At 42.3% G+C, this 26,920-nt stretch overlaps 1 protein-coding gene across 16 annotated transcripts in view; it reads left to right on the top strand.

Moving 5' to 3' along the window:
• The window catches only part of PPP6R3 (protein phosphatase 6 regulatory subunit 3), a 144,703-nt gene that overhangs the window by 106,731 nt on the left and 11,052 nt on the right, over window positions 1–26,920 (top strand). For 8 of the 16 annotated variants that reach the window (XM_038406954.2, XM_038406953.2, XM_043517921.1 and 5 more), the window contains 8 exons: window positions 9,198–9,295; window positions 11,795–11,849; window positions 14,084–14,214; window positions 15,472–15,590; window positions 17,278–17,431; window positions 19,744–19,850; window positions 20,744–20,894; window positions 26,144–26,266. In XM_038406954.2, the coding sequence (XP_038262882.1) occupies window positions 9,198–9,295; window positions 11,795–11,849; window positions 14,084–14,214; window positions 15,472–15,590; window positions 17,278–17,431; window positions 19,744–19,850; window positions 20,744–20,894; window positions 26,144–26,266 (938 nt within the window). Of the gene's footprint in view, window positions 1–9,181; window positions 9,296–11,794; window positions 11,850–14,083; window positions 14,215–15,471; window positions 15,591–17,277; window positions 17,432–19,743; window positions 19,851–20,743; window positions 20,895–25,824; window positions 26,117–26,143; window positions 26,267–26,920 lie in introns of those variants that run through there. The other 8 variants (XM_038406956.2, XM_043517926.1, XM_043517925.1 and 5 more) reach the window with 4 other exon arrangements.

Genomic DNA, 26,920 nt, shown 5'->3' with positions numbered 1-26,920 from the left:
AACGTGGAATCTTTTAGAAAACCCTTCGTAGTCTTCAAGCACCATCTTCTGACAGTGTACTCCAGTGTGAGCTCTGCCTAGACTGTCACAGCAACTGCATGTGTTTAGGTAGTTAATCCAACAGAGATGCAGATGGACCACTGCTGTTACATCCTATTTGGGGTAATGTGTGACACAATCTTTTCAGTGTCTTAGCAGAGTTTGTCACAAGGCTTGTCCTTTTTAAGCCTAGAATAGGGAAGTATGTACCTTGATATTGTCTTCTGTAGAAAACTGAGTATGACGTGAAAGACAGTAGACTGGACACACCATTGTAAGGTAGAGCAGATCAGTTTTCCAGAATAAGTGGACGCACTGTAATGTCTAGGTCACTGGTAGTCTTTTCCTTCCACTCTTCTTCTTCGAGAGCTGTCCCTGTGGGTGCTCCATTCTAGGTGTTGATGTGTCCCTGTGCCTTCACTTGGAGATTTTTACAGCAGTACTTGTACTGGTCGCGCACGCGCAGAGCTCGCCCTCCCGCTCTGAATACCTTAATAGTACGCGTGGTCGACCGGTTCCTTCAGTTCCTTCCTTCTCTATTGTCCCCGGCCTGAGATGGCGCTCAGCAGGCTTGTTAGAAAACTTTCTCCCTTGTTACTCTTATCCTTTTAGATTACCAATAGTGTTAGTTATTAGTGTTACCAGTAGTGTATCTTTTTTTTTTTTTTAAAAAAAGAAACTAATTCTCTTAGTTCCTGTCAGCGCAGCCGCTTCTGACATGCCTGGCTCCCCAGGCTTTAAGCGCTGCTCTAATTGTAAGGATGCCATCCCGCTGTCGTCTGGCCATTCAAAATGTATAAAATGTTGGGGGGGGGTCCCACATCCCCCCCAAAATGTGCCCACTGCAGCAAACTTAAGTCTAGGGCACGAAAGGACAAGGGAGTTGAGGCTAAAGATCCTCCTCCTGCAAAAATCCTTAGGGTCAGCTTCAGACCCAGGTGCTGATTCCGACTCTTCTCCACATCACAGCCCCCCGCCTCTTAAAGATGAAGAAAACTTCCAAAAAAAAAAATCACTTTGCAGGTGACAGAAGGTGAACTTCACAGGAGAAGGCTTCTTCTGGCAGGTCTACTGCCTCCCTCCCAGCACTCCCTGGGCTGATCAGTTTTGATGCGCCGGGCTCCTCTGGCGCTGTGCAAAACCCACCTGTGGCTGCGGCAGTAGCGCAAAGCTCCAGTACCGAGGCTTCAAGCTGCCTGCCTCTCAAATGGCACCTTTCAGCACCATGGTGGAAGTGGTGCTGACACATGCAGACGTGCCTGACACACACACCCACACACACCCACCTGTCCACCCACCCCCACAGGCTATGGCACCGGCACCTGCTGAGCTGGCTGGCAGCCAAACGACTTTAAAGACACCGGTGCAGAGGAACTTTTCGTTGCAGTAGATTCCTCTCGCGCAGCCCTCACCACACAGAGGAGCTTCAGCACCCCAATTTATGCAGTCAAGTGACCTGCTTGTGTCTCCCATTCTGCAGTCACCCTTACTGAATGCCTACTTCTTGCCAGATGCTCAGCCAGGGTCCAAATAGCCTTTCTCCAATGAGGAGGAAGCTGGTCTCCAGGAGGATTTTTCACCATATGAAATCTCTCATCCTCAGACCCCAATTAATAGAGGTTGTAGGCACATTACCTCGTCCTACTCTCAGGATCCTGCCCCATGGTGTGTAAACCCGTGGATGGCACCACCTATGCCCTTCCCACCACAGTGGCAATATTGGGCTCTGTGGGCATCCTATCCTCGAGACCACACTCACTATGCCACCTCAATCAGGCCTGACGCTGGCCAAGCACCACAAGCTCATGAACCTGCCACTGATGCCAGTCACCAGACTGCACCATCACAAGTGCAGAATCAGGCATGATCTGTCTCTAACCTAGTAGACCCAGTTGTTACGCCTGACAAAGCCCTGCTTCCTCCTCCCCCATCATCTTCAAATGACTGACTTTTTTTTCAAAATTTCAAGACCTTTTGAAAAGAGTGGCCAGTGAATTAAGAATTAATCTGGAGGAGGTTCCTGTACAGCAGCATGAGTTAACGGACATCTTGCAGCCACCGCCTTCTTCCAGGATTGCATTGCCGATCAATCCAGCCCTTCTGGAACCTGCCAAAGCTGTCTGGCAGACTCCTGCTGCAAGCGTACCTACCTGCAAACGAGAGGACCGCAAGTACTTCATCCCTTCCAAGGGCTCTGAATTTCTTTTCACTCATCCAACACCTAATTCACTGGTGTTTGACACAGTCAACCAAAAGAACAAGCACCAGTATCCCTGCTCCACCCCAGCCGATAAAGACAGTAAGCATTTAGATCTGCTTGGACATAAAGTATACGCATCTTCCACTCTACAATTTCGAATTGCTAATTATACAGCCGTTCTGGCAAAATATGATCACAAAAATTACAACAAATTCATGAACTTTATTGAGGACGTTCCAGAAGCAAAGAGACAACAATTTACTGCTTTAATCTGAGGGACAAATTGTATCGTACCGTTCTTCAAGCAGCCCTTGATGCGGCCAATACTGCAGCAAGATCCACCGCTACAGCAGTAGTCATGCGCTGAGGTTTGTGGCTCTCTTCTTCATTTCCTCAAGAGGTTCAGACTACTATCGAAAACCTTCCATTCAATGGCAACAAACTCTTTGCCTCTACAACAAACGACATCCTTCCCTCAATGAAGGATTCAAGGGCAATTCTCTGGTCCTTAGGAATACAAACCCCTATGACCAGAAGGCACAATATAGATACCAACCTTACCACTGTTCACGCTACCCCACAAATACCCAGCACTTCCAGAGATCACACCAGCAACAATGCCAGATACCAGCATTGCTGCTCCAATTCCGCATAAGTGACTCAACCCCCTCCGACTAACAAGCAGATTTGAAGCCTTGGTTAAGGGTTTAGAAAACAAAGTTCCCACTTCAGCACTTACACCACCTGTCCCTACTTTTGGACACTGCCTATGACCGTTCTTCCATCAATGGCACAACATTACCACCCGACAAGTGGGTTTTAGAGGTCATCACACTTGGCTATTCCATCCCCTTCCTATCTATGCCTCCTACCCACCCACCCTTCCCGTCCCTCCTTAGGGACCCCTCTTACGAGCAACTGCTCATGCAAGAAGTACAATATCTCCTTCTATTGGGAGCAGTGGAGTTTGTGCCCGAAAGGCACAGAGGGAAGGGGTTTTACTCGCATTATTTCTTAACAGAAAAGAAAATCGGGGGATGGTGACCAATCCTTGACCTCAGGTGGCTCAACAATTTTATCAAGAAACAAAAGTTCAAAATGGTGACCCTCGCCACCATAATCCCAGCGCTGTAGCAGGGTGATTGGTTTTCAGCCCTCGACCCACAGGACACCTGTTTTCATGTGACAGTACATCCAGCCCACAGACGCTTCCTTCGTTTCACCCTTGGCTTGACACATTTTCAATTCAGGGTACTACCCTTCGGCCTATCCACTGCCCCCCCCCCACCCCGTGTTTTTTCCAAGCTCCTGGCCATAGTTACTGCCCACCTCAGGAAGCAAGGAGTCATAATATTTCCTTACCTAGATGACTGTCTCCTCAAAGTCTCAACGCTCAACGAAGCGCTTCGATTCACGCAACTGACCGTCGATTGTTTCCTATCCCTAGGCCTACAAAGAAACTGACAAATCCACATTAATTCCTACCCAGCACCTGGAGTTCATCAGAGCACACCTCGATTCCCGGATGGGAGTAGCATCTCTCCCATCCGATCGCTTCACCATAAAGCAGCTGGCAACAAAACTTTGCAACAGTCCTCAAGTTACCACTCGAGACTGTCTACAAGTACTAAGTCACACGGCCTTGTGCACTTTCATGGTCCAAAATGCATGACTCTACATGAGGTGCTTCCAAGCTTGGTTGGCCATGGTTAGAGACCCAATGTGCATGCCCTACACAAACCCTTATCCATACCTTTCTGAGTCAGACTGTCTCCTGTGGTGGACAGTTCCCTCCAACCTCTGCTCTGGAGTCCCCTTTCTCCAGGAAGCTCCATCCATTGTGACTACCGATGCATCCTTCACAGGGTGGGGTGCTCACATGTTGGCCCCTATCGGAAACCTCCCTGCACATAAACGTCCTGGAACTTCGAGCTATAAGCAATGCCTGCCGTCACTGCCTCCTGTTAATCCGGAACCAACATGTACAGATAATGACAGACAACATTGCCTGCATGTTCTATGTAAACAGGCAGGGAGGAGTTTGCTGTCATTTGCTTTGCATAGAAGCTATGAAACTGTGGAACTGGTGCCTTGCTAACAATATCCGGATATCAGCTGCCTACCTTCCCGGGGCTATGAATACCACAGCAGACGAATTAAGCAGATGCTTTCCTTGCGACCACAAATGGGAGATAAACGAAACTATCATCACCAACGTATTCCGCATTTGGGGCTACCCAACCATAAACCTCTTTGCAACTGCGAAAAACACAAAATGCCCTGAATTTTGCTCCAGAGCAGGACTGGGCAAACACTCCCTGGGAGATGCATTTATGATGCCATGGTACCGGAACTTACTCTGTTTTTCCCCCGATCCAGTTTCTCCACAGAGTTCTGACAGAAATACGAACAGATTGTGCCAAGGTGATCCTGATTGCTCCAGCATGGTCCAGACAACCGTGGTTCCCATTCCTCACCCAGGATGTCAGCTCGACTACCAATCTCATTGCCTCTCATTCCAAACCTCCTGTTGCAGCAACACGGCAGATTTCTCCACCCCAACCTGTCCATACTTCACCTCAAAGCATGGTTCTCCCAAAACAAACTAGCATGCTCTGATGAAGTCCAAAGAGTGCTCCTACATAGCAGAACACAATCTACTTGCATCACCTATCCCCAGAAGTGGAAGCGATTTACATGGTGGTGCTCAACTAAACTGCCTCCTATGTCTGCACCTCTTCCTCTTATACTCAACTACCTGTTGGATCTCAAGCAATCTGGCCTTTCTTTTAGCTCCATCAAAGTCCACCTAGCTGCTATTACAATCTTCCACGATAAAATTGATAGTACCTCTGTTTGCTCATCCGATCACTAAACGTTTTCTCGAAGGACTTCAAACCCTATACCCAGACGTTGGATCTCCTACCCCTCCATGGGACCTTCACTTAGTGTTATCTTGCTTAACTCAACCATTCGAACCCCCTAGCCACTTGCTCCCTCTTACACCTTTCTATGAAAACAGCATTCTTAGTGGCAATCACTCCTGCCAGATGGGCAGGAGAAATAGCAGCTCTCATGGCAGACCCACCGTATACCCTGTTTAAGGACAAAGTTACTCTTTGATTACACCCCCAAATTTCTTCCGTAGGTCCATCATTTCACATGAATGAACCAATACACCTGCCGACCTTCTTTCCTAAACCACATGCAAACTCGTTGGAATCCACAATGCATGCTCTAGACGTATGCGGGGCTTTGTCCTTCTATTTGGATAGAACCAAGCCCTTTAGAAGTTCTTCTAGACTTTGTCTCCATTGCGGAGCGATCCAGAGGGACACCTGTTTCCACCCAGAGACTTTCAAAATGGATTTCTGACTGTATCAGATTCTGTTATCAGATACGGAAAGTTACGCCTCCAGCAGACATCAGAACTCACTCCACTAGATCGATGGCTACCTCCATGGCTTTTCTACGCAAAGTTACCCTGACTGACTTCTGTAAATCATCCACTTGGTCTTCTGAGCACACTTTTGTTAAGCACTATGCCCTTACTCAGGGCCCCCTCTCGGATACACAATTAGGCAGAGCTGTTTTATCCACTACATTTCTACCCAATCTGAAGTCCCTACCTCCTTGAGATACACTGCTTTTAAGTCACCTAGAGCGGAGCAGTCACAGGGACAGCTTTCGAAGAAGAGGAGAAGGTTACTCACCCTGTGCAGTAACTGATGTTCTTCGAGATGAGTGTCCCTGTGCGTACTCCACTATCCATCCTCCTCCCCTCTACTTCGGAGTTGGGGTAGCCTCTGTTGTAGAGAAGGAACTGAGGGGACCAGTCGCACACGAGTACTATTAAGGTACACTCAGAGCAGGGGGGCAAGTTCTGCGTGTGCACAACTGGTATGAGGTACTGCTGTAAAAATCACCAACACCTGGAGTGGAGCACCCAGAGGGACACTCATCTCGAAGAACGTTGGTTACTGTACAGGGTGAGGAACCCCCTCTTCTGATCTTTTGGGAACCTGTTAACCTTTCTTAGGTGGGTTTACTTTGTTTGCCAGATTTACTGAGGCCCAGACCAAAACAGGCATCCTCCACTTTTTTTTTCCTTTAGCTTCCTGATGAAATTCTATTCTATTGTTCGATTTCTCTCTACTGAAGACCCTTCAGTCCAGAAGTGTCTTCATTCTGGCTGTCTCTCTGATCAGTGGAATGCCTTAGTCAGTTCAATCCTCAGAAATAATTTTTAAAACTGTCATTTTGAAAGGAACTTTTGTTAATTCATTCTCAGGACAGTTTTTTTTGAAAGACCTTCCTTTAAATATTAGGGGGAGAGTCTGCTGCCTCATAACTGGAAATTTGTTCTCCAATTTGCAAAGCACACATCAGGAAAGGAATTTGTAATGCACACACAAGTAATCCCAAACATTGAGCTCTGCGGGCAAAATTTAAGATTCCATCTAGTCTAGTACTGGAAAGAGTGGGAGTGATAGTGTAGACCAGCTGCTGACATTTTTACTACTGTGGTGTTTGGACCTGCTGTGAGCAAAGTTAGCTGACATAGTAGTAAAAATTCTGACAACCTACCAGTGTACACTAATGCTCCTACAGTTGCTAGCACCAGAGGGGCTGTGCTGATGCTTGTACAGTATCACGAGATTTCCAGAAAGTTGCTGATGATAGGCACAGGTAAGGAATAAATGCAAGTCTGCATAACTGAATATGAAAAGTGATGTTTTTCCTTTTAATGGAAATCTCTCCAAATTTATCTTCAAAGACCTACATAAAATCTCGGGCTGCCCTAGATAACATCTAAAGTAAATTTGATTATGATGACTCGGGCAAAAGGGATCTTTCGGAAATTTTCTTTAGGGGCCCTGGATAAGAAATTAATATTTATAATCCCTTAGGTGATTTTTTTTTTTAATTATTTGCCAACTGTTTTAACTGTATTTACACAACCTGTGCAGGCAAAATGTTTTTCTTTTTTTTGGATGGAGAAATCCATTCCTTTTTATAAAGTAAATTTTCAGACATGTTTCATAACTTTTCACACCTGACTTCTAACTTAATTTATGATGCCATAAAGATGTTAGGTTTGCTCTACCACTTTTTTTTTTAAGCAGCATTTTTAAAGGTAAAATTGACTCGCCCTCTTGCTTGGTGAGCTTTGTTTTAGGGAAGTTTCTGACAAACCCCAAAGAAGAATTTCGTGCTGTAAATCTTTCTGCAGATCCCTTTATTTTCAGGGCAACTAGCAGAAGTATATCAGCAATTCCATTCATTTTCCACTTTGCAAAGCTTGTATCTGCTTTTGGCCTGTCAAAATGTCAGCAGACTCTTGGCTGACTCTCTCTAAGAACGCTTCTCTGTGGTGCTCTTTCCCACTATTAGGCTTTAAAAGATACTGCCACTAGGATAAATATATATTTGATAAAACAGAAGTTGCTGCCTGCACTTTTCACTTGAAAACTGATAGAATTTTAAAAATCTGATTGACTTTTCACCATTAATTTAGTTGTTCTTTCATCATTCCCTTTATCATTAACATAACACCTTTTATGAATGTCTTCTCATCCACATACATTCAGTAATAAGTTCTCTTCATCCATAGCTATCAAAGTACTTTACAGAGGAAGTGTTTAGTGCCTTTCTAAAACACAGTAATGCTTTATATGGACAATCAGCGCAGGAAGAACAGAGGCCTAATATTACTAGGCCAGCCATATGTTGTGCCCAGTGTAGTGCTGTCTACTCTAAAAGACTTGAGGGATTGATTGACACTTGTGAATGTTTCAGGTCAAAATTCTACCTGAAATACGTAAAAAGGCAGGGTTCTCCAGTGGCTGCTTGGATGGAGGTTCCCCTTATCCACTCCCAACTCCAGGGGTGTGGAAAGCTGCCATAGTATCCCTCTCCAGTCTTTCCTTCCTCATCACTGCCCTGTTTCATCTTCCTCCAAGCTCCTCCATAATTTCCTGTCCCCAACCCAACCCTGTGTTTTTTCCTTCTGCCATCACCTATTCCTCTACACTGTACCTTCTCAGTCTCCCTCCTTAGCACCTTGCTCACCTGGTCCTTTTCAGGCCATGTCTGGCTTCCCATATTCCCACATCCTGTCTGTCTGACTAACCATACAGTCCAGAGAGTGGCTATCTTCCCTCAGGGCAAGCTGGCTTCAATTTCATTTAAAATAGTGAAGAGGCAGTCTCCCTTCAACATGCAAAGTCTGTAGAGAATGGTGACTGTTTTGGCAGAGCACACTTTGGCTTCATCCCCACTGAAAATAATAGTTACTTTAAATAAGGGAAATTTCACAAGTTTTAAAGTCAGTAATCTAAGGTCTGTTGAGACTTTATTTAAAAACAAAAAGAATCTTAAACCCCCCAAATCTCATGAGATTTGTGACAAAATTGAGAGTTGGCAACATTAAATTTAGATGTGTGGTGTCTGCATTAACTCTTTTTGTTTCCACTTGTGTTTTTTTGGGGTAATCAACAAATACTGTTAGTTAGATCGTATAGTTGAAGCTGATAACTTCTTACCCACACGTTTTTTTTCTATTTATAACAATGCCCTGCTCTCCCCTCTTCCATGAGTCATGTGGTTTAAAAGTTTCATGTTGACAAGATTGAAGGCAGCTTTTCTTTTGTACCTAATAAGTTGTCCTGTCACACCGTGTCCTGGGAAATGAATTTGGAAAGGTGGTATTTAAAACCACATGTAGAGTGAAGATTAACTTTCCTATTAGAGCTGTTACAGGCTGGCATCAAAGCCATCAAATGTGGGTCAGTGTGTATTCAGTGTCTGAGATAATTTATAGATTTAAAACAAATTAACTTTTTATAATCCCCTGTGTTTAGATTAACAAAATTTATTTCTGGAGCAAAATGGGCAAATAGTATTCAGAGTATTATTAGAATCTTTATATCACTGTCGTTGGTCCTGGGATTGCCAGGCCTTTTCTGATTATCAGATGCAACAAATGACGTCCAATTTTATTGACCAGTTTGGCTTCAACGATGAGAAGTTTGCTGATCAAGATGACATCGGGAAGTAAGTATGACTTTATACTGGTTTTAACTTGGGATTTTCTTCTTTATTGCATCATTTCACATTTGACTATGTCCCAGTGATTAATTGCAGCCTTGACTGATGCTGAGCTGTCTGCATTTGGCCTTGTTTATCAGTACCAGTGTGGTCAGTTCTTCTACTGAATGCTCCGGGAAAAGCAGATTAGCTCCCCTGAGCAATTTTTCAAAGCAACACTATTTCTTTCCTCCCCCCAACCCAAAGTAGCTATATAAGAGAACACATTGCTTGTGACTATATAACTAGACTTCTTAATAGCACATTTAACCTATGGATCTGTTCTCTTAAGTCACAAGACCATTGGCACATGGCTCTGGAGCGGGCAGAATTCATAGGTGGGATAGTTTTTAGGCATAGTAGATAGACATGGGGTATATTCTACATCATGGTGCATAGCATAAATTAACTTTTCCTGGCAAAATTGGCAGGAGCAACATATCCATGAGTGGTGTTCTCTGTAGGGGACAGTAAGGAAAGGCTTCATAAATCTATCTGTTCGAGAGCAAAGCAGTTCAGACGTACATTTCTACAGTTAGGTTAAGTGAAGAACCTAAAAATGGGAATAGTTTTGGTCCAGGTAAAACACAACCCAAGAATCTTTAGGATGATCCCTGTTTCTTAGAATAAAGAAAAATGGACCATGATTTTGAGAATCCCTCTTGAAAAATGGAGTGAATTGGAGCTGGTGATAAGTGTGGTAGTTTCTATCTAATTCCCAAATTTTATTAAATTGAATTAAGTTTGCATGGCACAAAGTAAAGCAAAAGTATCCTTTTAAAACAAACTTGAAGAGAGTCCAAGGCAGCCAGTTAAATATTAAAGGCAGATTAGTGTTGTCATACTGATTGATACCTTACTGTAGCTTGTCCTACAAAATAGTATAGGAAACTAATTGAGGTTGATTCCTGTCTTCTCAACAGGGAAGGGAATTATATATGACACCTCTGAGTGTAGAGATGAAGATTCACTTTCACGAGGTGGGAGTCTGTAGAAAAAAGGTCAATTTAAATCAGTTAAATATACTTGGGTAGCAGTATTTTTGGTATATACCTGTCATAGGCGCTAGCACACTATACTGCTAGGGTGAGTCTGTCAAGAAGATGACACATAATTAACAAAATGCTTATATAAATACAATGCAGATCCCTTGAGGCGTACACACTGCCTAGATGTTATGCCTCTAGCTACCACTATGAATTTGATCCCTACATTGCCCATCAGAAACCACGTGAGACTCATAAAAATAATCATATATATATATATATCAGTAACTGTATTGCTTGGAATCTTATCTACTTTCTAGCTGTAAATGCTGGTTATTCTTTAGTTATGTGCATGGTGGATCAATTACGTGATTCTAGTCCTTTATGTAAAAGGAATATTGTTAAAATTGTTGGGTCTAAAAATTGATCTGCTTTGACATTGAAGGTCATATCTAATGAAAGTAAATGCTGTTTCTCTTCTACCCCCTCCTCCAACAGATCTTTAATGCAGTGAGGATTTAGGGGAAGATTTAACAAAAGCACAGCTAACTTTAAACTCACTCATATACGTGCTTAAAGAGAGAATACCTGTGCATTGTCCTGAAAGGCTGGCAGACTTTCCCCCTATTTCACACCTGCAGGAAGGGTATTTTAGACATGAGGAGTACTGAATGTTTGCAGTCCTTAAGATGAAACTCTGCAGGTGGGCTTACTGTGGAGAGGTCAGTTTTTAGGCTTAAAGGGACAATAAATGTTAGTTTTTGAACTTAGTATTTCATGTGTGAAATTGTTTTCCTTGCTTTCACTAGTCAGTAAGAAAAGGGTCATCAGGTTTCTTTGTTTAGGAAATAAGTTTACAATTAATTTTGACACTTTACAGTTAGGGTCCAGTCTTGCAAAATCTGCCTTGGTGGACCATTATGTCTTCATAGTCTCCCTGACGTCAGTGGGCAGGTGAAAAATCTGCCTGCATGGATCTCTTTGATGGAGTTAGGGCCTTAGTTGACAACTCATTTTTTTTAAAATGTATTCTGTCAGTTTGGTAGACATTCCTTGGAACTGTATTCACTATTTTTCTATTTTAAAAAGAGAGAAATTGAGATGCGTGGTGGTTGACCACATTATATGCGTTTAGTTATTTTATTTTGATTTATTTTGTCCGTTTTTCTGATAAAAGGTAGCCATTTTTTATATTATTGGCTTAACTGTCTTGTAAGATTTTGTGCATGGAAAACATCCCATGATTTGATAAATTGTTTAACTGTATGATAGTAGGAGGCATGTTTCTCCTAAACACAGAAGTTAAAACTATTTTCTTGCTGTGTGGGAAATTTGCTACTTAAGTTTTATAGTTTCAGGTCATATTAGTATTCTTGTGCAGTAAAGAGTTCAGAGTATGAAATGTCTTTTTATTTGTTGTGTAAATTGCAGCATCTTTTTTGCTTTTAGTGCATAAATCTGTACTTTTTTTTTTTTGCAGTGTGTCTTTTGATCGAGTGTCAGACATCAACTTTACCCTCAATACGAATGAAAGTGTGAGTATATGTTCCTGCTGCTATCATGACTTCTGTGCTTGAGTGTGGACTACAAAACAAATAACTTCTACTCGTCTTCAACATGTAGGGTGGTGGTGGGTCAAATGATTCTTTTCAGTATTATCTTTGAGGAGTAGCTCATCCACCCATTTTTTTGTAATGATGTAAAGCCTCTGTGTCATTGAGAAACTTGATCACTGCTTTCTATATCAGCTTCTGAGCAGAGCCACTTTCACTTTAAGGTATGACCAGATACAAGTGCTTCTGTTAGCCGGCTCTAAAGAAAATGCAGTCAAAAGCTGCCTGTTTGCTGTGGTAGAGGTGCCTCAAAGTTTGTCTGCACAGTATAGCATAGCGTATTAGAGGAGGGTGCATCGATGTTACTTGCTAACTGGCCCCTGTAGACGCATGCTGGTATGCTCTAGGACAGTGGTGCTCAAACTTTTTCAGATGTGCCCCCACCCCCCAAAGGAATCTGTCTGCGCCCCCACCCCAATTATTGCACAGTCAAGGCTTCCTCAGCAGCAGAGCTTGGACTGAAGGCAGAGCTGGGGGAGGAGCTGGGGCTAGAGGCGGAGCTGGTCTGGGGGCAGAGAGGGAATGAGGGCAGAGCTTGGCTGCGGCCGGAGCAGGGTGTGTAGTGGAGCTGTGGGTGATGGCGGAGCAGGGCCTGGAGGTGGAACCGGACTGCGGTCTGAAAGGGGTTGGAGGCAGAGCTGATCTGGGGGTGGAGCAGGGCTGGAAGCATGGCACTCGCTTCTCGTCCCTTGTGGGGGATGGTCCTGCCGTTCCTGCCCCCTCTTCTCCCCAAACATTTCTCTTTGCCCCCCCGAGACATGCCCCACACTTTGAGAACCACTGCTTTATGAGTTCCCTAGCTCACGGTAATGTTGTATTTGCTGACACAGTACTAAGTTAGTACCCACTAGTAAACTTCTAGAGGGCAAACTTTTTGGCCTGAGGGCCATATCAGGGTATGGGGATTGTATGACGGGCCATGAATGCTCATGAAATTGGGGGTAGGGGTGCAAGAGAGGGTGAGGGATCCAGCTGGGGGTACAGCCTCTGGTGTGGGGTCAGAAATGAGTTCAGGGTGTGGGAGTAGGATCCAGGTTGGGGTATGGGAGGGGTGTGAGGGCTCCGGCTGGGATCAAGAGCTTCGGAGGACGGGAGGGGGATCAGGACTGTGGCAGGGGATTGGGGCATGTGGTGGGGGCTCAGGGGTGAAGGCTCAGGGCGGTACTTACCGCAAGCAGCTCCTGGAAGCCTGTCCCTCCTCCGTCTGCGAGGCGTGGCAAGGCAGCTTTGCGCTCTGCCCTGTCCATAGGCGCAACCCTTGCAGCTCCCATTGACCAGCAACTGCGGTTGCGTGCAGAGCCACCTGGCCACGCCTCCGGGTACTATGTAGGAGCTTGAGTGGGGGTCATACCGGCTGCTTCCTGGGAGCCATGTGGAGCAGGGCAAGCCCCAGACCCCACTCACCGGTGGGATCTGAGGGCCAGATTAAATGGTCTGACGGGCCAGATATGGCTCGTGAGCCGTAGTTTGCCTACCCCTGTGTGGGACAGTTACTGTGCAACATGTTGGCGTATTTTAGAAATAACACTGCTCTAGTGCAGATTGCTGCACTGGGTAGATAAGCCCTCAGATTCAGGAACAGATTTGGGTATCATTCTCTGGGCCTGTGCTGTTTGCTTAAGCAGTTTATAGTGTGTGGGTAGTAGCTTCTCACTCTTCCACCAAAATGCAAATTATGGTCTTAACCAGCAAGGTAAAAGGAATAAGGGGACAGAAGTGTAAAGATCTTTCCCCAGAAAATGTTTCTCTGGCGTGCTAACCTCTCCCTCCTTGATTGTATGTGCCTCTCCCTTCTACGTCTCACCACTCCCCCAAAAAAATCTGGAGAGAGAATTCACAGTGGGGAAAAATATCACCAAAACTTTGAAATGTTCTTTAGCTATGCCCAGGGAGTGAGCAGGAAATTGTAAAACAGGCACCACTGTAAAGGCAGGGTTTCCTGAACTCCTCTCATAGAAAACTTAGTCAAAGCTGATCAATCCAAATCTGGGTGCATATCTCATTCATGGGATATAGTGTGGGTTCCTTATATGCACCTTTATTCTTTTCTGAGACTATATTAAAAATTGTTTAACCATAGAAATAAGGTGGAATAGTGTACAGTTGGTGAATGGTCTTTATTCCTGTTTATATTTTTGCTTTGTGTTCTGCTGTAGGGGAATATTGCATTGTTTGAGGCATGCTGTAAGGAGAGAATACAGCAGTTTGATGATGGTGGTTCTGATGAAGAAGATATATGGGAAGAAAAACACATTGCATTTACACCAGAATCCCAGAGACGATCCAGGTGAATAGTGTGTTTTCCATCCAATTTGTACTACCGAAGAACCTCACTGTTCTCATTGAGTACGTCTGTTGGTACAGATTCTTGACTGCTTGGAAGGCCTGTCTAACAAAGAGAAATCAGAGACAAATTGAGTAGTTGCTGCTGTTCTGGGATAACCTATTTGAGGACGGGCCCAGCACCTGTCCCTTCCAGTCTTTTGCCTCTGTAAGACATTTAGGTAGCAGCCCTCTCTGCTACTCAGCACTTCTTCAGCTTTCCTTTTTTCTTCCATCCTTGCTCCTTTCCTCCACTGCCACTTGTGCCAAACCTCCTCCTTGGTTTCCAGAGGCCCCGAGCTGTCCAGTCCAAGCAGCCTGCCTTCCCTTTAGCATGCTACACCAGCAGGAGGCCAGTGTACTCAGTCAGGCTCTGTAGTGCCAGGGTCCCCCCTCCTTGTGCTGCAGTAATGGAGATTTTTTTTCTTTTTCTTTCAAAGAGCAGGTTGAGGAGAATCTATTGTCCCCAATGCTTTCACTGGCCCTTCAGCTCTCCACTCAAACATCCAGAGTTTCCTTTCAGGGATCCCTTTGGAATGTCTCCTCTGACCTTTGCATAGTAGCACCATATACACTCTTGTCTGTTCCCCCTCCACTTGCAAATACCTGTGACCAGGAATTTGTGCCAGACCATTATGTTGCTGCTGCATTTAGGAATATGTATAGGGCCAGGTTACCAGTGTTCTGATGTCTGTGCAGAAGTGAGGGAACAACCTGAATGTCAGTCTGGAAGGGAGGAAGAGTGGGGAAGCTGTTGCCCTGCTCTACTTAGGACTACTTCTGTCCTTCCTCTGGCATTTGCAGCAGCCCATGTGGAGCAGATGAATTCTGTCTCTGCTTTATTGCCTGGTGGTGTTTGACCTGGCCCCTAGCTATATTCCCTCTCCTTTCCTATTTCCCCTTGGCATGAGGGCAGCGGCAGCTATCTTTCCTTTTCCCTTGTTGCTGTGGGAGAGGAGATGGGTCAATTAACTTTGTCAAGTCAAAAAACACTCTAAAATCTTGATCCTTTCTGGCCGCGCTGAAGAATAACTTTAACAGCTAATGCTGCAGTGTAGTTCCAGCTGATCCCTCAGTGTTTATGGTCAGACTTGCTTCATTCCTACCTGCTAACTTGATTTGCAGTTCTGTTTTAGCCTCGGGAAAACTCCACTAGCCCAAGGCACCCCTGGGAATTCCTTCTGAATACTAAATATAAACAATCCCTTTATATTTTGTGAAGCTCTGGCAGTACGGACAGTGAAGAAAGTACAGACTCTGAAGAAGAGGATGGAACAAAACAAGACTTGTTTGAATCAAATACCAATACAGAGGACAAAATGGAAGTGGACTTAAGTGAACGTAGGTGGCTTTTATCCTACTGCCTCCATCTGCTTAGATTACCTGATGGAGGAATTAGATTGCAAGTTATCAGAGTAGGAAAATGTAATGGTCATTCAGTTAAGTGGTAGCTCATAGTTCAATTTTGTCTTCCTTACCACTTTATTGAGGCCCCTGCAGTTTAATATTTCACCTTTGCACTAAGAGGTTTTCTGAGTAAAATCCTCATAGCAGGATGTGAGTGTCGTCAAGTATGAGCACTTCAGGTGCTTGGCTGAATCAGACACATGATAATGTAGTATTCTGTTTATAAAATGGATTTTGGGGTTTTTTTCCCCAAAAGGGATGTGTAGTTTAAATGAGCACACCTGTTTGAATCTGTTTAAAGCTGATAAAACCTTTGGAGACCCATCAGTCTAAACCATTTGATATCTTTACTGAAACTAGTGAAAGTAAAATTTTGGATGTGACAGAAAATATGTACCTGTTTCAGACAAACTTTTACTCCATGCTGGTTCTTTTTTAATAGTTTTACGTAGGAGCCAAGAAGTGACTTGGACTGTAGGTACAGACAGTTAATGTTTTAAGGCATTAGACTTCTAGGGACTCTTAAGCCTGGTCTGAACACACAGTTGTACCTGTTTTACTGAAGGCATGACTTTTTTATACTGATTTAGTTACACTGGTGCAATTTTGTTTGTAGACAATCTTACCAGTTTAAACATGGCTTATGTCAGTTAGGGTTGCATCAGTAAATTCACAGGTGCAAGCTAAATTGATATAACCTCTTTTAAATTGGCAGTCCTCACGTACGAGTTTCACTGGTTTAATAGACCTGATTTAAATTAAACCAGTGCAACTTCTATGTGTAGAAGAATGCTTAGTATTTTTTATATTGATTATAATGAATTATAAAAACAAAACAAAGGGAATTTGTTTTTTTCCTCTTCCTTTTGTTAGATTGGTATCCCTGGCATCTGTTTCCAACAAGTTTTCATCCTTGTGAATATCCTTCCCTAGCTGTCTGGATTGGAATTTCCTATTACTATTCCTATAATTTTAGTTAGTCACAGGGCTTCCTTTTCAGCCAGATTTTTTTGTGTGTAACTGCTAATGAAAACAAATATTTACCTATGGGAAGATGAAGTACCTTGAATGAGTACTCTAAGTTAGAGACCTATTTTCAAAATAAACTTGCTCCAAAATGTAAAATTCTAGTGGGAAGAATTTTAAAATAAAATGTTAAATCCTCATTTGTTTTTTTGCAACAAAATTTTGCAGCACTGTGCTGGTGAACTGATTACTTTATTTTCTTTGTTGCAGTTAACAAAAACACACATAGTAAACAGAAGCTAAACAGTGAGAAGAACTTAGTTTTAGAAACAGGTGTTGACAGTAACAAATTAATACATATTTTTTCTATAAAATGTTGGACTATATTCATCCCTGGTTTAACTCCATTAAATTATTTTTAATGTGTCATCTGTTAGATTGGATTGATTGCAGAATGCCATGAGTTATAATGGTATTTTCCTCTAGCTTCATAGACCAAATTAATTTTGCATTTGTGAATTGCATTCAGTTTCTAACAGCTAACCTGAAACACTGCATACACTAGAGTATGTGCATGTATAGAGTCATAACGTATTAAGAAGTGAATTATATCAATTTCTAAATACGTTATAATTGAAATTGTCAATGTTTCTAGCACCAAACTGGTCAGCTAACTTTGACGTACCCATGGAAACTGCACATGGTGCCAATTTGGATTCTGTTGGGTCTGATGTATGGAGCACAGAAGAACCTATGCCAGGAAAAGAAACTGGCTGGGCTTCTTTTTCAGAGTTTACATCTTCTCTAAGGTAGGAGAATTTTATTATGCGTCAGCCCAGGCTACCATCTGCCAAGGATAAAGGCAGTTGGTACTAGTTCCTTTAGTGGGTGTATGCATGTCTTTTGCAGAAGTGTTTGCATAATACATTATGGAGTTCTGCTTGAAACCGAACTAGTGTTGCTTGTAGTTTGCTGTACCATGTTGTTGGGGATTTTTTGTGGCGTTAAAAGGTATATTGTATGTAAGGGTGTTATCTAATCTACAACTATAATCTACTCAGACTCAGATCCAGTCTGTTTCTGGTGTAGATGGTATCCAATTATATCTTGCTAATCAATTTGCTTGATTGCTAGGGTGTTTAGGTCCTAGCCACACTTTTTTTTTTTAATAAGTGGACTGTAGCTGTACTGTAGATTGGGCCTAAGTGACACATGCATCTTTTAATATGGAATAAATTGAAAGAGTCTATAATGGCTCTGTTTTGTGATGTAAAGAAAATAGTTTTGTGTCTGAAAATCCATCCACTCCATGAAGCCCATGATGACTTGCTTAGACAGTCCCATAGTACTTAGAAGTGAGTGACACTTTTTTGCTGTGTATTGGTTTGCATCAGAAATAGTCAGATTCCTAGGTATAATGAGATTGTAGCTACGTAAATATCCCCAAAAATGTGAATCTTTTAAAAATTGTCCTGTTATTGTGCTCTAGAATGTACTTTTTCATTTAGGGCTGGTCTACACTTTAAACACTATAGTAGTACAGCTGCTGCCCTGCTTTAGCACTTCAGCATAGGTGCTCCCTACAGCAGTTGGAGAGATTCTCCTGTTCTCCCTGAGAGGTGGCAGCTAGGTCGACTGAAGACTTATTCCATTGACAGAATGTTAGCTACACTGGGGGTTAGGTCAGCTTAACTGTGTTGCTCAGGGGTAGCTGGGTTGACTTAACTGTGTAGTATAGACCACGCCTTCATCTCTTGCCTGCATGGGTGCTGAAGATCATATTCAGAATATAAATCAATTAAACAGAGGTAGTGATTGATGTCTGCCAGAGTCTGCAGCTACCCCGAAGCAACTGGTCCAAGAGATGTGAACTGCACCATTCCTCTCCATTGGGTTGTTACGATGAACTCTGATTTCATTTCAAATGTCACCATTACAGCTCTTCAATGCAATGCCTGAAATGGGGGCAGGGTGCAATTGGCAGCTAGTTTGTCAAGATTTACTGGTGTGACGACCAAGTAATTCAAACTGCCCTCCCAAACTTAAAATGACCTCTGCTCAAAGATGGTGGGAAAGAGATGTATTCCCTCTCTGTAACAAGCGTCCAACTATTCAATAGGTAACAAAAACCAAAACTGTTCCTTACCTACGTGCCAATACCTGTATTTTTTCCTGTAGCTTCTACAGTGCAATCAAACACCTACAGCACATTTCAAAATTGAAAATTTGGGGGCAGTGTACAATAAATTGAATTTAATATCAAATTAAATAACACAAGGGATATTGTCTGACCTGGACTGCTTGGAAGTAAAGGTAAACAGTGCTGCATAATTTCAAGGTTTCTGCTGCAGTTTTGGGGTCTCTGTTCCTACTGTGTAAATTGCATCTTGTGCCCTTGGAATAGTAAAGGAACTGTTTCAAATTCACTTCAAAATGAGACCCTAATTCTGCAGTTGTCAGCATGTGGGTGGACTGCTATCCAGCACGGAGCCATTGCCTTTTATGGGACTTAAATGCATGCTTTCATGAATAGGGATATTTTTGCTGAATCAGGGCAAAAACTCATTTACAATTATTTAAGATTGGAAGTGGCAGAAATGTGCTGTCTGTTTGGGGCCCTGTGGGATGTATACATTTTGAGATCTTAATCCAGATACCAGTGGACAATCATCCATGTTATAAAGACCACCTCTGTGGTTGGTGGTGATTGATCTACCTTGTTGGCAGAGATGGCATTGATTTGATTTGGATATAAAGATTGAGCAACTCAGATACCATTTCCATGAAAGGGACAGTCTAGCTGAAAATGTATTTTAAAGCAAATTGCAAGGGACAAAAAAAATTAGACTTGTCCTTTTTATCCTATCTGTCTGTCTCTGAGATAGTAAACCAGAAAATCTTAATTCTGGCTTTTCCTAACTTTGTAGTGCTTGACTTTGCATCCTTAAAATTCTTTTAACATTTCTTGGATGAGTTTTAGCATATTTGATTTCAGTAGGATTCTGGAGTTGATAGTACTCACAGAAATAGAAACATTATTTTAAAAGTTCTGGTTGCAAATTGCATTTTAATGTTGAGAAATATTTTTCCAAAACGTAATTCACTTTCATTTGTATTTAAGTTCAAAAGAGTCTTTAAGAAGTAATTCTCCTGTGGAAATGGAAACAAACACAGAACCAATGGATCCCCTGAGTGCAAATATATCTGCACTTGCAACACAGCCAGAGGGTAAGTGCACTGAAATTATTCAAATTATGTGCAAATGAATAACTTAGGAGAGTTGCTTAAATGAGTAGAGCATTGGACTTCCTGGTTCTACCACTGGCTTCCTGGGAGATCTTGGGCAAGTCATTTCCCCTCTCAGCACCTCTGTTTCCCCATCTGTAAACTGAGGGTAAGGATACTGACCTCTTCTGAAACGAGTTTTGAGATCTACAGAAGAAAAGCACTGGATAAAAGCAAGCTATTAGTGTTAATATTAACTTTACTTTTTATTCGTCAGTGGGACTTGGGCACAGCTTTAGTTAAGATAGCCTTTAGCCTCTTGAGTCTTTGGATGCAGCAGTGAACAGTCTGTGTGCCGTCTCTCCCTCCTATCGTCTAGCTTTTCCAGTGCATGCTCAAAGTGGATTAAAAATGAGCAGGTTACCCCTCTTCCCAATTAATGAACATAAGTGCTGGAAGCCTGGCATCTTCAGACCTAACTATGGGCTTGTCAACGTAGGGAAACTTACCGGGAGACCTGTACCAGTATGATACCAGTATAACTTCCCATGTGAATACTCTTGTTCCAGAATAAGTGCCAAACAAGGAGTTATAGCAGTAAATTTCCCTGTGTGGACAAGCCCTAACTAAGTGTTGCAGCTTCTGCAAATATCTACATTGCTAACTGATTTGGAAAATGTATGTTTTCTTCACTAGCTGTTAAAATATTTCTGCCCATATTTCTGCCCATATTTAAAGTATATGTGTCCATGCATATTTTACCTGCCATGTGGGATTTGCAAAGTAAAGATTGTGATTACAATAGAAATTATCCTCCTACACATCTTAACTGATTTGTACTTGTTCATTACCTATAAAAATCATTAGTAATATCCTAATTTATTTCACTGTATCAGCCCAAGGAAGTGTTGCTATGGAGGCCAGTTCAGATGGAGAAGATGATGTGGAAAATGCAGACAAGGTAACTGAGACAGTAATGAATGGCAGCATGAAGGAAACACTGAGCCTTACTGTAGATGCTAAAACTGAAACAGCTGTCTTCAAAAGGTGAGGAAACCTACTTCATTTCTCTTATTTACTCAGGGTGTAAACATTTTTTTGTTCCTCCTTTAAAAATGTTTTAAATAAATGTTGACCATTTTATTCAGTCCTTTTGGAAGTATTTCACAGAACTAATGATTTCCAAGACTCTAGACATCTGCATGCAGAGATTTTAAACTTAACAGTTTGACTCCAGTTTTCTGTTACCTGAGCTTTCATTCATATGTAAATTTGAGTAGAGGTTATGGAGCTAGGTTTTGTTCCGCACTGGAACAAAAACAAAACCTTTTGAACTATTAACTGAATTGTGTTGAGATGTCAGTTTTTGGATTGAGACCTGAGTTTTTTGATTAGGGAAAGTTTTGTGTGTCCAGGACTTTTGGGTGAGTGAGATGCTTCTTCGAGTATTGGTCCCTAGGTGTCTTCCACTGTGGATGATTCTTTCAAGCAGTGTCTTTTGGTCGATACATGCACTCTTGCCTTCTGTGTGCTTTCAGCCAAAGGAATTAAAGGGTGGAGCAGAGAGGACTGGACTAACTGCCTTTCCAGTTCCTTCTTACTGCTATATGGCCTGGATCAGAATGTCCAGTGTCTGAAGCTTTCCTTTGAGTTCTCGGATCTGTAAATATTCCAAAATTTGCTTTTGCCTATAGTTCTTTATATCACAGGTGTTTTCTCAGTTTCATTGTAAGCCCCGACCACTTTCAATGTGAAATGCTCTCTTTTGGCCTTGCCACTGCCTTTATAATTAATTTTTTTAATAGTTTTATAGCTTTTTAGTAGAGTTTTCTAGTTAGATTCCCTACCTCAGGGGACTTCCCTCTTCACCTCTCCCTCCCATATCTCTTCCAGCACTATAATTGCTCTTCTGAGTTTCCTCTAATTTGATAGTGTATTTCTGATCATGAGGTGTCTAAAACTGAATGAAAAATTGCTGGTGCAATAGCAGCAGAACTGTTTAGAGCATATATCCCTTCACTGCTACGTGATCGTGATGCTTCTCTATATATAACAAAATTGCAATGACTCTTTTTGGCCAGTGTTTGAGTAAATCACACATCTAACTATTCTCCTAGTCTATCCCTGTCTCTTTGAATTTTATGGTCCATTTTTTGATCTGTGCTGTGTGAAGTCAATTTCTACTATTATGGTTTTTACCTTCAGCGTATGCTGCTTTCATTCACAATACTTTGGTATAGAATTGTGAATTCTGAGATCCCTAGAAGAGTGAAAAAAACAAACTAATTGTAGGAAGATACTTTGACTTCTAACCCTCTGAAGGGGACTATATAGTTAAACCTGAGCTTCAGATGAAAGTCCCAAAATACTTCTAATTTGAAAGGAAAGCCCCCTAGACTAATAGCATACCTAGTAAGACAGAGATCAGGTCAATGGGAAAGATGGGAGACTAGCTTGGAATAGGAAAACATGTAACTTGCAATCCCACATACAGGGGAAAATGTTCCAGAATGCAGTATGGCAAGTTTTGATCAAATCAACTCTGACAACTGTAATCATGTTCCTTTTCATTCCTTGTAATTCTAATCTGTAAATATTTCAAAGTAGTGCACAGAACTGAGGGATCAGTAGAACTCCCATTAGAGTCAGTATTTGTATGGCTAAAACCCCATTTGCTGCTTTGGGATGTGGGGATGTCCAGAAGTAGTGAGGTTACAGAAATTTGCATTAGTCCTTCTGGCTTGTTCCTCCCTGAGTTAGGCACTGTATACAAATTCTTACCATATTCTCTCATTTGAATTCTTTAGGCTGATGCTGATAGAAAATTGGTATAATGAAACTGACAGGGTCCCAGAGAGACTTGGGTGTTCAGAGTAGTCTCTCTCTTTTTCCCTGAACTTGAGATTGCACAAGAGGTTTTCAGTTAATGTATTTAGGGCTTACTTTAGGTCAGCTAATTTATTATTACTGCTTACTGTTTGAATTGAGGTAGCACCTGGAGGCTATAATCAGAATTGGGGCCCTTTTTTGCTAAATTATGTACAAACATGGAGGTGGACATAGTTCCTGCCCCAAAGAATTTTAAAGGAGATATCTCAGACATTTTGGAGAGAAAATGGGGAAAGTAGTTATAGGCATGTTTGTTTGCAAAGACACAACAAATATCAGAAGTCCTTCTTGGGCATCTGTCATCAGTTGAGTTTTTTTGGTAGGCATCTTGGGAAAAGTTGTTCTTGAGGAAGGATTTAAAGGAGAACCGAGTAATATGTATAGATATTTAGACATAAATAACGAGTATTTATGTAGTAGTTAGGAAGGGTGTTTCAGGCGTTCTTTAGTGTTGCTCTTTGTTAAACTGATAAATGGGTCATGGGTAATGGAAGCTGACACAGTAGAGGTACTTAAGTTGTGAAGGTTTGTAAAGACCGGAAGTTTGTATTTCAAGTAATGAAAAAAGGAGAGCAAGTGGAGAGACCCAGAAGTGGAAGAAAATTCTGGTCATGTCGCAACCTATGTAGGAGAGGAGGAGATTCTAGTAGTCAAGACAGGAGATCCAGAGAAGGATTTTAGTGGTATGAAGAGAAAAGGGGTTAGCTATGTTAGGGAGTCAGGATTAGGAAGATTTGGACATGGCCTGGATGTTGTGAAGGTCTTGAACAAAGGTGCAGTCAAAGCTGACAGCCATATTATGGACCAGAATGGCAGGAAGGATAGCAGAGGTGTCGGGTATGATGGAGAATGGGTGGAGTGGAGAGGGCTTTGGAGGGGACAGACTGAGTTTAGTTTTGGTTATCTTACATTTAAGTTAATGGCAAAACATCTAAAAGGAGATGTCCGTTTGGATGAATGAGCTCTTAAGTGCTACCGTAATGCAAACAAATAATAATGAAGGGAGATGGGTCAGTGGTAGAGAGATGTCAGTATCATTGGCACAGAGGTGATGGCTGGATCTAAAAGTGTCAGTGAGGTTGTCTATAGATGGGATCTTCAGGAGGAAAGGAAGTGGGCCAAGGACAGAGCCTAATGGGACAGGATACCTGTGTAAAGTGAAATATGGGAGCAGGAGGATCCACTGAAAGAACAACCAAAGTAGTAGGACAACTGGGAGAGGAGAGTCTCTCAAATCTTAAGGGAAAAAAAGGACTTGAGTCATATGGTGGCAGGTTTACAGTTTGAGAGGTGTGTAAGGTTTGCACCTGAAATCGATGAAAGGTGGTTGGCTGACATAGAATCACAGAAAATCAGGGTTGGAAGGGACCTCGAGTCATCTAGTCCAACCGCTGCTCAAAGCAGGACCAATCCCCAACTAAATCATCCCAACCAGGGCTTTGTCAAGCCTGACCTTGAAAACCTCTAAGGAAGGAAGATTCCACCAACTCCCTAGATAACCCATTCCAGTGCTTCACCATCCTCCTAGTGAAAAAGCTTTTCCTAACATCCAGTCTAAACCTCCCCCATTGCAACTTGAGGCAATTACTCCTTATTCTGTCATCTGGTACCACTGAGAATGGTCTAGATCCATCCTCTTTGGAACCCCTTTTCAGGTAGTTGAAAGCGGCTATCAAATCCCGCCCCATTCTTCTCTTCTGCAGACTAAACAATCCCAGTTCCCTCAGCCTCTCCTCATGAGTCATGTGCTCCAGCCCCCTAATCATTTTTGTTGCCCTCTGCTGGACTCTTTCCAATTTTTCCACATCCTTCTTGTAGTGTGGGGCCCAAAACTGGACACAGTACTCCAGAGGAGGCCTCACCAATGTCGAATAGAGGGGAACGATCACATCCCTCGATCTGCTGGCAGTGCTGCTACTTGTACAGCCCAAAATGCCATTAGCCTTCTTGGCAACATGGGCACATTGTTGACTCATACCCAGCTTCTCATCCACTGTAACCCCTAGGTCCTTTTCTGCAGAACTGCTGCCTAGTCATTCGGTCCCTAGTCTGTAGTGGTGCATGGGATTCTTCCATCCTAAGTGCAGGACTCTGCACTTGTCCTTGTTGAACCTCATCAGATTTCTTTTGGCCCAATCCTCTAATTTGTCTAGGTCCCTCTGTATCCTATCCCTACCCTCCAGCGTATCTACCACTCCTCCCAGTTTAGTGTCAGTGCAAATTTGCTGAGGGTGCAGTCCACGCCATCCTCCAGATCATTAATGAAGATATTGAACAAAACTGGCCCCAGGACTGACCTTTGGGGCACTCCGCTTGATACTGGCTACCAACTAGACATGGAGCCATTGATCACTACCTGTTGAGCCCAATGATCTAGCCAACTGTCTATCCACCTTATAGTCCATTCATCCAATCTATACTTTTTTAACTTGCTGGCAAGAATGCTGTGGGAGACCATATCAAAAGCTTTGCTAAAGTCAAGGAACAACACGTCCGCTGCTTTCCCCTGATCCACAGAGCCAGTTATCTCATCATAGAAGGCAATTCGGTTAGTCAGGCATGACATCTTCTGGGTATGAACATACCGTAACAGAGTAGCTAGAAAAAAAGAACATGTAGCATTGGAGTGCAAAATGAGAAGGGAGAAATTTTTTAAATAAATGGATATGTATTTACTAACCCCCCCCCTTCTCTTCTCCCTCCCCTTCCCCCCCGGCCCCTATAGGCTTCATAACTGTAAGGGAATTCTCACGTGTTTCATGTGTAGTTCTAGCTGAATAGAAACCCTAACCAACTACATAAATGATCCCCTTTTCTCAAATGTGTGCTGTCCATTGTCTATCTGTTTTAGTGCTATGCAACATATGCCAGGTGTACTTTAGCCTCCAAATGAAAAGATGACTTCTTTAGGAATTTTGAATGAGTAAAGTGTAATACAAATAAGTGGCTTTAAAAAAAGAGAAATATAAGGCTGGTTTTCCTGATGTGCTTTTCCATGGACAAGTTTAGTCAAAGTGCTAATTTTTGAAAGGAACCTCAAGTCTTTTATACTTTTCTCCTTCTATTTTTTGCATACTTTTGGCTTCAGAGTGTTGAAATCCTATCGGTATGTATGGTAAGGGCTCTGATTGTTCACTTCAGGCACCAAGCACATTCTTTATTCCCTCCTTGCACTTGTATGTAATCATTGTATTTCATGCATTTTTTTTTCAATCCAGTTTAAGTGGGCATAACACTGTATTAATGGATGTCTACAGAGTCCAGATTCCTGTGCTTGATTTCCATGCTTCAGTCATAATTCAAAAGCCATTTGCATGTAGTCTGGACCCTTCCCTCCATCTCCCACTATTGCATGAAATTCCCTACATCCATAACTGAAATTAAATTGTAACCTGCTTTTTATTTAGTGAGGAAGGAAAATTATCTACCTCGCAAGATGTTTCTTGTAAATATGTGGTGGAGGAGAACACAGAAGCTGTAGAAGAAAATCCTGCTACTCCACAGCCTGATAGCAGCAGTCCAGAACAGAGGTAACCTTATTACAGGCTGCTTTCAAGCCTATTACCAGCTGTTTATAGCGTGTTATTCTAATAGAACTAATCTATATATCTATAATTTCTGGTTCCAGAATCCATTTATCAGCTCTTGGTGTTAAGGGTCTTTTCTGCACACATTAATCTTTTGTTTGTATCTCTTCTATGTACATTCTTGTGAGTTGTATTTTTCCATTAATGTCTGGAGTTCAGAGGAAATAGGTTTTTTTTTCAGAAGTATTTCATTCAGATCCCTTTTACCCAGTATACTGTAGCTAAAATGAGTTGGTGTTTACATTATTTTGCAAGAAAAGGTGGGTAAGGTAGTCGTTTTCTGGATCATCTTCTCTTGGTGAAAGACAGGCTTTTGAACTACACAGAGCTCTTAAGCCTGAGACCTGTAGCGCAATTCTGTGTAGCTCGAAAGCTTGCCAGTAAAAGATACTACCTCACCCACTTTGTATCTCCAATACCCTGGGACCAACATGGCTACAACAACACTACAAAGAACATTGTTTTGCAGGCAGTTTATTGGCTTGCAAATATAAAAGGCTTTAATGGTCAAACAATTTCCAAAAGATGGGGAAAACCTTAGTCTTCTCAAATGAAATTAATATTCAGACTCTCTTATTTGGAAACTGAAGTACCTAA

The sequence above is a fragment of the Dermochelys coriacea genome, chromosome 6 (assembly GCF_009764565.3).
Source record: "Dermochelys coriacea isolate rDerCor1 chromosome 6, rDerCor1.pri.v4, whole genome shotgun sequence".
Lineage (NCBI taxonomy): Eukaryota > Metazoa > Chordata > Testudines > Dermochelyidae > Dermochelys > Dermochelys coriacea.
Note: the sequence above shows the minus strand (reverse complement) of the source record. Positions and strands in the feature narration are given on the sequence as shown.